At 38.2% G+C, this 11,299-nt stretch overlaps 1 protein-coding gene across 2 annotated transcripts in view; it reads right to left on the bottom strand.

Moving 5' to 3' along the window:
* Positions 1 to 420: 420 nt before the first annotated feature.
* The window catches only part of SLC13A1 (solute carrier family 13 member 1), a 26,019-nt gene continuing 15,140 nt past the window's right edge, over positions 421 to 11,299 (bottom strand). For both annotated transcript variants that reach the window (XM_027894739.1, XM_027894740.1), the window contains exons 11-15: positions 8,923 to 9,026; positions 7,932 to 8,041; positions 7,108 to 7,269; positions 4,540 to 4,677; positions 421 to 4,438 (exon numbers count right to left, since the gene is read on the bottom strand). In XM_027894739.1, coding sequence (XP_027750540.1) covers positions 4,295 to 4,438; positions 4,540 to 4,677; positions 7,108 to 7,269; positions 7,932 to 8,041; positions 8,923 to 9,026 — 658 coding nt within the window. In that variant the 3' untranslated portion in view covers positions 421 to 4,294. The remainder of the gene's footprint in view (positions 4,439 to 4,539; positions 4,678 to 7,107; positions 7,270 to 7,931; positions 8,042 to 8,922; positions 9,027 to 11,299) is intronic.

The following is an 11,299-nucleotide window of genomic DNA, read 5'->3' as shown; positions in this document are numbered from 1 at the left end:
TAAGATGATAGCTGAGGTTTTTATTTATGACTAACAACTGCAAAGCAACCTGGTATATGTGTAGACCTGACCACTGGGAGATATCCCCAGCCCTCTTGTCCTATCAGGGCAAGCAACATCCTGCTGCGGGCTGTCAAAGGCAGGGCAGGAGAGGGGGCATGACTAGATTTTGGGATATCTAAGGGGTCACCAGAAGCCTTCCATTCCTGCCAGCAGCTGCATATAACATGCAACTTCTTTTCATTGTTGCTATTCGTATGCAAAGTGGCTTGGTATCTAGACAAAGCTAAAATGTTGCAAGATCCAGAGTATGAAATGGGGTTTTTTTCTTCAGTCTTCCTGAGCTGCTGTGCTGTGTTGCTCCTCAGCCAGCCCTCAAGCTAAAGGTTGGTTGATTTTAAACAAGCAAGACTATTGCAGTAAACAAACACAGTCATTTAATTTTAAACTTTTATAAGGGGATTTACACTTCAAGATTGACCTGACTATCTGATCGCAACAACAGAAAATTCAAGAAGCTTTTTCCGAGGTTCACATGGTTTGTGGTTTCTGGTAATCTAAATGGACATCTTCCAAAAGCAAAGTGAAAATACATTAAATATGGTATTGACATAGAAAAGGAGAACAAAGACCTGGTACATCTCTCCAACAAAGTGCATGGCAAAGGCTCCTTTTAATTCATCAGGAATGGACCACAAATAAATAGTAAGCCAAAAATATTACTTGTGTACTAATACATTAGACTAATTAGACTCATCTGAGACAAAGGAAAAACACACTATTTTATATGGAAATTATGTACAAAGCAAATTACAAATAGTTAATGTCATTATATATTAATTAACTCTTAAAATAATTATAGGTGCATTTCCACCGTTTGTCATAATACTCACAAATTCTGAACAAAGCAAGGAATACAATAGCAACATATGTAGAGTGTATTTCTGCTGGCAGTCAGCATAGTGCTCTGTGCCTGCAGTCAGAGCTGAATCCACCTGTGGCATATCCAGAGAGCCACACTCTGAAGTTCTCTTTTTCCTCCATTTAAAAGTTCTCAGGTGAGAAAGCTCTAGCAATATTAATCCCTGCACTGCAGGGTTGTTAATTTTTACTTAAAAGGTTCCTAAAAGTTTTAAAAAATAAGTTAGCAGTAGTAACAAATAATCTTAAATATTGTGTCTGACCCATTCCTTGAGATTCTGACTAAACAAGTTAAAAATCCTGTGAGACCCTACGTTCCCACTACTATGAACTTGTTTATTCACAACTGGCTTACTTACAGGATGCAATCTTCAAAAACCTCATGCTTGATACTTAATTTTTGTCACTAGTTTGGTACATTATGACATAATAAAATGCTGACCACTGAAAGTCAGTTTGTATATAATTCTGCATTCATTTTGACAAATTATAAACACATGGCCCAACAGATGACTGACTTCCTTTACAAATCTCTCCCTTCTCTCTTTGCATATTTTTCACTGCATACACCAATGGTAGTGAAAACAGTTTTTAAAAGCGCATCCTTCATTAAAAAATTTGACTCTTTTCTATTTACTAAGATACTTAACCATGCTTTCTGTCCTGAAAAAAAAAAATAGTTTAGGGAAACTTTATGATCTGAATTATGTGAGGGTTCAGACATGATGGGTTTGTTTTGTCATATTATTTATGATTCCATGAATAAACAAAAAGGTAGATAAACTAAACAGCTGAAAATCATCTGGCAAAAACTGAGCTTCAGCTTATACTGAAAACTGTATCACTTAGTACAGTTGACAACTTCTGAAGAGTTCTCTTAAATGTTGTAAAATGGTTATTTTCTTCCATGAAGATATGTAACTTGAAGAGGGAACACCAATGTCAAAGTCTGATTTCATGGTGTAGTGCATTCATGGACCTATGTAGACCTTGCCATATTCAAGATTAAGGTTACAGCAGCCAATTCTGTATTGTGAACATTAATAAAACTCAGGAACAGTTCAGAAGCAGTTAATAGATTTCCTTTGGCTGAAAAACAATTGCCACACGATTATAATACTGCAGAGCAGACCTGTGGAGCCCAAAAATATCACATCCATTGGGATTGGTGAACATAAGGCCACAAAGAGAACTGCCTTCCCTTTTTTGCATTTCATTAAAAAGAAAAAAGACAGTTTTACAATCAGAAAAAAATCTATCCCAAATAAAAGGGACAATGATGAGTCTACTAGCCTAAAATGAATACGTTTGTTTGAAGACAAAATATTTCACCACCACAAGGACAGTAAAGCACTGGAGAACATTAGCCAGGGAAGTTGTGCAGTTTACATCTTGGAGAGTTTCAAGATGTGACTAGAAAAATCCCTAAACGACCTGGTCTGAACACAATGCTAAACTTGCTTTGAGCAAGAGATTAGATGAGATGGTCTTCTGAGATCCCTTCCACTTGAAATACTCTGTGATTCACTATTTCTGCTGCTCTTGGATAATCTGGAAATTACTGACAGAATTAGAAGGTGATACCTGGGAACCATGAAGTAAGAGCACTCTCTTAGCTCTCTGTGCCTTCAGGCCTGCACAAGCCAGGAGCTCCTGCACTGCACATTGTTCTGGGAGAATATCATATAATATAATCCAAGGTTTGTATCTTGGACTAGTTAATTGCATAAGCATTTTCCTCTGGTACTTAACTTCACTTAGCCATATGTTGCATATCTGTAATCATAATCATTGCTGCAGGGGATCAGTTATCATTATTTGTACAGTGGCAGCTCCTGAGTGGGCTAGTGATGGCCATAGCCTTATTTTGCCACTGCATTAAAAAAAGTGGGGTGGCCATCTTAAAGAGATAGCAGCCTCAGTCAGGCTTAAAAGAGCGGTGGCATGCAGAGACAGCAACTATGTACACAAAACCAACATCATTAAGAAAAAGTGCTTCTTTAATAATTCACTGAAGCTGAACCTGCAACTAGTGGCTAAAGGAAACATACTACATATACAACAATACTATACACTGTATTCTGGCATTATAGAAGTCATGACTGGCATCTCTAAATATGCACTATCAAAATGAATGTAAACCATCTAATCAAAAAGCAAAAGCATTTATTGGTTGTTGTTTTTAGGAAAAATGGGATAATTTACACTATCTATAAAAGACAGATTAAGGTTTGCAACTATCATGTAGGTGTCCCAAGGCATGATCCAAGCTAAATACACGCAGCTTTCATTCAGACTACATGCTCTTTACAAATTATCACCCATCTTCCCAACAGGTAAGGTGATAGTCCTTATGGTGAAAAACATGTAACAACCAAATAAAACGTCATTATTTGAAGATATCTTCGAACTCCAACTTCCATTCTGACTACATTGCACTGTTTTGTATTTAAGACATTACAACATTAACATAGTTTAGTAACCTTCAACTGCCACCTATCCTGTAGAGATCATGAACCTCCAGGCGAAGATGCACTTGATCAACAGTTTGAGTGTCAAATCTTCAGCACTCTGTCTTATGGTTTCATTCATCAGATGGATTTATCTCTACTTTTGGCAGAGAGATATGATGATAATTTAGTCTCCATTTATACAGATCAACTCAGATCTATCAATACATGTCAATCCAGACAAATACTAATTTTTTTTACTTTTTTTTTTTTTTTTTTTTTTATAACAGCAACGACATGTTTTGGTGAGGTGTTGGGAGCAGTTAGACTAAACATATGTTTAAGTATGTATTCTCCTTCCAGGTTACAAGGTGCTTAAGAGATAAAGTGCTGTTTAAGTGGTCATGCTGCTATTCTCCATTTTTCTGTGCATTTTTGACAGGTCTGTAAACTATGTGTTTAAGAAAGTCCCCTGCCTGATCTTTTGTTTGTTATCAATGCTGTTTCAAACAGAGTTTGAATCTAGAAAACAGAAAACTAATATGTTCTCTGACAACGTCCAAATAAGAAATAGCAAGAACACGTATTTGAAATAATAAAATTTACATTTCATTATTCTGCTACCCTGAGAATGGGGGCAAACTGCCAGTGATAATGGCTATGCACATTTATTTTTTTCCTTCATAACATGAAGATATTAAAATTCAGACTAGCTGAACTAGATTAGAAACCTGATCTAGCTGTGATATTTGGAAAGTCTAGCACTCTTCCTGATTAGACTCTCAGACTGGATCATCACTCTCTGGCACTGTGAAATATGGCATTTATGGTAATGTAAAGTCCTTATTGTTGTGGTGACAAAAAGCATTTTAAGTGACTCACCACGTGCAAGAAAAGAAACAAAAACTTTTTTTTTTTTTTTTTTACAGCCCAGTGCCATTTGTAGATGGAATGTTTGGAATCCAACTTGGGTAAGTATAAAGATCGAATATAGGCACTATCCATGTCATAATTGCAAGCATAACTACAGCAACTCCGATGATGTTAATGCCCAAACCAGCTTTCACCTAAAGAAGAGGAAAAAGAAAGCAGAAACTTACATCAAGATACTGAAGAAAATTTTTAAAATGTTAAAAATCCCCTTTAGGGACTTTTGTTTAAAACTCACCATATCCATAACAGTTAAATGACGATATGAAAATACAATGGCATTGGATGGGTTTGATACAGGAAGCAGGAACGCGAAGGAAGTACACAAAGTAGCAGGTATCAAAATGAAAAGTGGGTTCACGTGAATAGCTTCAGCCTATTGAAAAATAAGAGAGTACAGCTGTCAAGGGATGCATTTGCCAAATTAAATACATAAATGCAGACTTCTTATATTACCACAAGTGAACTGTAAATAGAACTGCTAGTTTAAATAGTAAGAAATAACTTTTTTTAGTAACTCATTTTTTGAGATTGTATCTGAGAATGCTTCAGAGGAGAAAAGATTGTTCTTTAAATTCACGCCTGATGTTTTCTGATTGTAGTTGAGTCCATAAAATAAGGCTATTGCAAAGGCTGCTCACATTACACAGACACAAGAAGGAAAAACACTGCAAGATGATGAAGTTGCATGTCTATACAATTCATAACAGTTCAGTGAGGGATTCAGTTCTGTTTGATGTCTTTATTGGTGATCTGAATAAGGGGATCAAGTGTACCCTCAGTAAAGCTGCAGATGACACTAAGTTGGGTGCAAGTGTTGATTGTGCTGGAGAGTATGAAGGCTCTGCAGAGGGATCTGGACAGGTTGAATCAATGGGTCGAGGCCAGCTGCAGGAGATTCAACAAGGCAAAGTGCTGAATCCTGCACTTGGGTCACAACAACCCCATGCAGCACTACAGGCTTGGAGCAGAGTGGTTGGAAAGTGGCCCAGCTGAAAAGGACCTTGGGGTTGACAGTGGGCTGAACATGAGCCAGCAGTGTGCCCAGGTGACCAAGAACGCCACAGGCATCCTGGGCTGTATTAGAAATAGTGTGACCAGCAGGACCAGGGGAGTGATCATCCCCCTATGCTTGGCACTGGTGAGGTCACACCTGGAGTACTTTGTCCAGTTCTGGGTCCCTCATAAGAAAAACACTGCAGTGCTGGAGCGAGTCCAGAGAAGGGCAACAAAGCTGGTGAAAGGTCTAGAGGGTAAGTCCTATGAGGAGAGGCTGAGGGAGCTGGGGTTGTTTAGCCTGGAGAGAAGGAAGATCAGGGGTGACCTTATTGCTCTTTACAAACCCCTAAAAGGAGGTTTTAGCCAGATAGGGGTCAACCTCTTCTCCCAGGCAACTACCAATAGGACAAGAGGAAATGGCATCAAGCTGTACCAGAGAAGATTCAGGTTGGATGTCAAGAAAAATATTTTCACTGAAAGGGGGTTGTTAAACATTGGAATGGGTTGCCCAGGGAGGTGGTGAGTGATCGTCTCTGGAGGTGTTCAAGAAACAAATGGACAGGGTACTTAGCGCTGTGGTCTAGCTGACAAGGTGGTGATCAAAGGTTGGACATGATGATCTCAGAGGTCTTTTCCAACCCAAATGATTCTGTGATTCTGTGAAAAGAGGATTAACACTTTTTTGAAAGAGAGGGAAAAGGCATAGATATATGTCTAGGCTGGCCAAGAGGAAAATCGACAGAGTAGAAGACAATCAGTAAGTTTTGAAGAAGAAAGAATCAGATCTTTTGATGAAAATGATGAGAAAAAGGGCAGAATTGAGCTAAGGACAGAAGAAATGAGAATTATGTGTAAAGCACATCTATTAGCCCTCTCTTTGCTGACAATCTACACTGTTAACCATTTTTGCTGAAGATGCAGTCCTGAAGAAATTCTAGGAGAGATGTCCTTTTTAAGAGCTTCAGATATTCACAGATAGTAATAACAGCATCGATTTTCATGTATTGAACTGTGCTGGATTTTGATGGGGTAGAGTTAATTTTCTTCTCAGTGGCTAGTATGTTTTAGATTTTTGTTGAACACAGTGTTGATAATATAGAGATGTTTTTGTTCCTGCTGAGCAGTACTTACACAGAGCAAAGGCCTTTTCTACTTTTCTTACTACCACACTGGTAGGGAAGTTGGGAGTGAGGAGGAAATTGCTGGGAGACACAGCTGGGACAAGTGACCCAAACTGACTCAAGAGATATTCTGTACTACATGGCAACATGCTCAGTATATAGAGCAGGGAAAAGAAGGAGGAAGCAGCAGGATGTTTGGAGGGCTGGCATTTGTTTTGCCAAGTAACTGCTATGTGTGATGGGGCCCTGCTCTCCTGGAGATGGCTGAACACCCACCTGCCCATGGGAAGCAGTGAATTAATTCCTTGTTTTGCTTTGCTTGCATATTCAGCTTTTGCTTCCCAGGTCAAACTCCCTTTATCTCAATGCATAACTTTTCTAGCTTTTACCCTTTCAGTTCTCTCTCCAATCATGCTCGTCAGGGAGTGACCAAGCAGCTGTGTGGTATTTGGTTGCTGACTGGATTTAGACCACAACATGAACTTTTATCTAACTTTACTAAATTTTCCATATCCCTTGTAAGAAATACTTTAAAAAACCAAGTATCCAATGCACAAAACAGAACAGGAAAAACCCCTGCATGCCATATTTTATGGAGACTTTTTAAAACTGCTTCTTTAAGCAGCTGTATTATTATATGGATGATAGAGCATATTCTGATTAAAAATAACATTTTTTATACTCACCAAAGGAGATAGTATGGGCAAAAATATCGTAATGGTAGCTGCATTGCTGGCTACTTCTGTTACTGAAGTAACAATAAGACAGGATATCAGGATAATCAACCACAATGGTAATGATCCTATAGGGGTCAGTTTACTTGCTACCCACTGAGAAAGATTTGAAACCTGTGTAAGGAATATGATAACACAATTATGTTTAGCAAGTCATTGTAAGAAAAATTTAAAAAATGGTATAGAACAGACTGTACTCATCTGCTACTTGTAAAATATTTATGTAAAAGAGAAAAACATTGGAAACATTTTCCATATTCCTACCACATATTTTTAAGCCCATTTTTCTAATTCAGTTGTGCCCTATAGGAGCCCATGTAAACTATATTCCATTTATTTATATTTGCACCCCTGAGATGGTTAGTGGAATCTTATCAGAAAATGGTAATATGCGTATATCAGGCTCCATAACCACAATCTGGGTCCAAACCTGCTTGATTTACTTGAGTAACCACTTTGGTTCAAATAAGAGGTACTTCAGTGACATGTGACATTAACCCTAAGGCTTTGGAAATAGTGTGTCTTCACCACTCCTACTGCCATCAGGATTAAATTACATAACACACAGTAGTCATCATTGCCTTGGAAGACAAAGGAAGCTTATTTTTCTGTAAAGCTGTTTTCCGAATGTCTTGAATATTCATCACATTTATCGTGTTCAATATTGCTACAGGATAACTTGCTAAAACAAGAGAATAACTGAATTCACTGCATGTCTCAATTGCTCCTGATGGGGGTCATGCTATTTGTTCAGTATCTTCTATAAATTGCATTACCTCACAGCCGTCTGCCAGTGCAAACCCGCCACCAACAAGAATAGCTATTTCCCAGGGCATGCATGCCTGAAATTCCTTCCAAGTAATGAGTGGAGTGTAACCAAAAACAACTAGAGAAAAAAAAATAATAAAAAAACCACGAATCCCAAACAACATTTAAAAACATATTGACAAGCTCTTGAAATAATCTCTCTGAGGAAGTACTTGGGAAAAATTCGAAGGCAAAAATCTCACCATTATAACATGAAGAAAGTCTCTGATGAAATCAACCTGCACTTCCTGGGACAGATCTTTTGCTAGGGAAAACTGTCACAGCTTGGAGACATAAGAGCTGTAACAGTTTCCACCAGTGGAAGAGTGGCCCCTTTCCCCTCCTTCCCTATGTGGAAGATAGCTGTGGGATATCAATGAGTTTAATTTACTCAGTAAGACTGCACTATTCAGATAGATTGCTGTGCAAAGGCTCTTTCACTTAGGCTCATTTAGGTTCTTTTCTTGCATACTCTATGAACCCCCAGATCTCACTGATTTCAGCAGCACAATTGAATGCATAAAGAGGACAAGCCAGAAGTATACTTTAGGGAATATTTCGTTTTGAAGAGGAAAAATTACATGATAATGAACTAATGTACAATTTTGAGTTTATAGGGTACCTTAATTAAGCAGTAAAATTTTCAGAAAATAAGCCCAGCCTTGCCCCACTCAGTCCCATTTCAAAGCCCGTTGCAGTCAATGGAAAGGTTTCCACTGCTGATGATGGGCTGCAGGCAGCAGGTTCCTGCACAGCACTAGCTCCTGCTGTTCACATTGCATAATTGTTGGCACTGACTTCCAGGCCAGGGATGCTTTACATCCCAGTAAGATTTTATCCTGTACTAAGATTTTAGCGTAATTACTTAACAACATTCCTCTAACCAGTGCAATATGTTATATTTATAGTAGCATCTTAGGTACCTTGTCGTAGTAAAATCTACATCAAAATATACTCAACTGTTTTCTCCATTTGAAGTCCTAGACAATGTTTTTGCTGGAATAATAAAGAACAGGAGGCCTATCAATAAGGCAGCTGTTGAATCCATAATATAGCCTTTATACCTAAGGAAAAGTTAAAAAAAAAAAAAAAAAAAAAAAACCACGTAAATATATATATTCAAGAGGAGAAGGGGAAATGATTGAGGAGGAAGATGGAGTTGCAGAGAAGAGCTGCTGTAGACTTGACCTGAACCCTCTATTTCCCATCCCTTGCACCATTTGGTGTCGTGGAAAGAGGCAGAGGTATAAGAAAAGAAGGAGTCAAGCTGAGCCTGGAAAAAAGAGGGTTGGTGAAAGGGGTTTTGTTTTTTGTTTTTGTTTCTCACCATCCAACTCTATTTTTAATTGGTAATTAAATTAATTTTTCCCATATCAAGTCTGTTTTGCCCATGGTTGAAATTGATAAGCAATATCCCTGTCTTTATCTTGACCCACAAGCTTTTTGATCTTATTTTCTCCCCTGTCCTGATGACAAGGGGCAGTGAGAGAGCAACTGGGTGGGCACCTGGCAGACAGTCATGGTCAACTCATCACATCTGTAGAAATATTTGGTTCAGTCGCTCTAAATGCATAAATAAGCATCTTGAGTAAGCATGTGTTATTTTGCCACACAGAAAGGGTGACATTTTTGTAGCTAAGAAAAGGCAACAGAGCTAAATTTTCATCCTCCTAAGGCTCTCATTACTAAGGTCATAGTCACAAGGGTCATATTTGTTTTGATCTCTTCCAGTGCCTAAGAACTATTTGCACTACTGTTTCTTAAACTGATTCAACATCCTTCTAACTTATACAGAGCACCCCTAAGATCAGGCAAGATGCTAAGCTGAGCTCTAAGGACATTTTAACACATCCATCTGAGTCTGTTACAGACTGTTAGATGGTGCCATATTCCAGCCTGTCTTATAGTCATTAAAGATGAATAAAAATTTTACTGAAGAAAGTTAAAGCAAACATTTTCTTTTGTTATTTTTTCTATTTTCTGCAAGTTCTTCTGTAAGATTTTCTGAACCAATATACCAATATATTTGTTTCCTTAGCCTCAGATCATATGCTTTTCTAAATATACAGCTACAGTAGGTCCAATAATAACTTCCCGGCAGATCTTCCCAGCAGTTTAATGTTTTGTACTAAATAAGGTTTTTTTACTGAAAGGCAAAATTTCCTCATGGTTTTATGCACAAATGTATAACCTGATAGATCCCTTTGTTTGATTAAATGAAATTCAAAAAAAGCTTAATATGCATAGTAGTACACTGACACCAAAACCAGCATAGTTTTAGCTAACATTGTCACAAAATGAAGCTGCCATAGAAATTGAAGTGATTCTCTAATATTTTGTATCTCCTGCTTCCTAGTGTCCGCCTGTATAGAAAATATATTCTGGAAAAAAAAATATATTGTTATGGTTATATAGTCAGAGGGTTCTGCCTATATATCACCCTTATCCTAGGACCAGATGCACTGGGTCTAAAGATCCAAAATCTGTTCCTCTAGGATCCTATCCTGCATTCTCTTAAGACTTGCTAGGACTTCTGAAGGCAAGATCTAGATACAGAAACAATTCATGCTGCTACTTTCTTCTAGGTAGCTGCATTTTCATAGAATGGTTGAGTTTGTTAAGGGACCTCGGAAGGTCATTTGTTTCAACCCTTCCCTGCTCAGACAGAGTCATCCAGAACCAGTTGCTCAGGACTCTGTCCAGACAGTTTTTTAATATCACCAAAAATGAAGACCCCACAACCTCTCTTGGTTGCTATTACAGGTAAAAAATATTACATGATGTTCAGGACTCCTTTAAGTGTCAGTGCTTGCCCTTTGTCTCTCATCCTGTCAGAGGGCACCCCTAAGAAGACCCTGACTCTTTCCTCTTTACTCCATACCTTGTGGATTTAACCATTGTCGAGATGACCCTGCAGCCCCCTTCCTTCAGGGGTCGTTCCTCCCCACCTTGCACTTACACTTCACACTTAATGCTTGTTGAACTAGGGAGGTGCAATTTTTTGCTCACAAAACTTAGTATTCCTGATGCAAAACACCATTCTCAAAAAACCTGCTTGGGACACACACAGCATCCTACCATTAGTCATACTGTTATGAAGATACACACATCATGCTATTCCAAACAGAACAAGATAATAATTTTTCAAAGTACATTTATCCAAATTGTAATACAATTGCACGTACAGCATCTACCTGTTTATAAGACTGCAAATCTTATTGTGGTATAAGAAAGCAAAAAGCCTGTTGATTCAGGAGATCTCACATGACTGCAACTGAAATCATTGTAGAGAACAGGGCTCTGGGCAAAAATACAGAGTGGTCTTGTATTAGGCTTA

This window comes from Empidonax traillii, unplaced genomic scaffold (assembly GCF_003031625.1).
Source record: "Empidonax traillii isolate 1590-97213 ecotype Southwest subspecies unplaced genomic scaffold, ASM303162v1 scaffold441:size580623, whole genome shotgun sequence".
NCBI classification, from domain to species: Eukaryota; Metazoa; Chordata; class Aves; order Passeriformes; family Tyrannidae; genus Empidonax; species Empidonax traillii.
The sequence above is the reverse complement of the archived record's forward strand: the minus strand, read 5'-3'. Positions and strand labels throughout refer to the sequence as shown.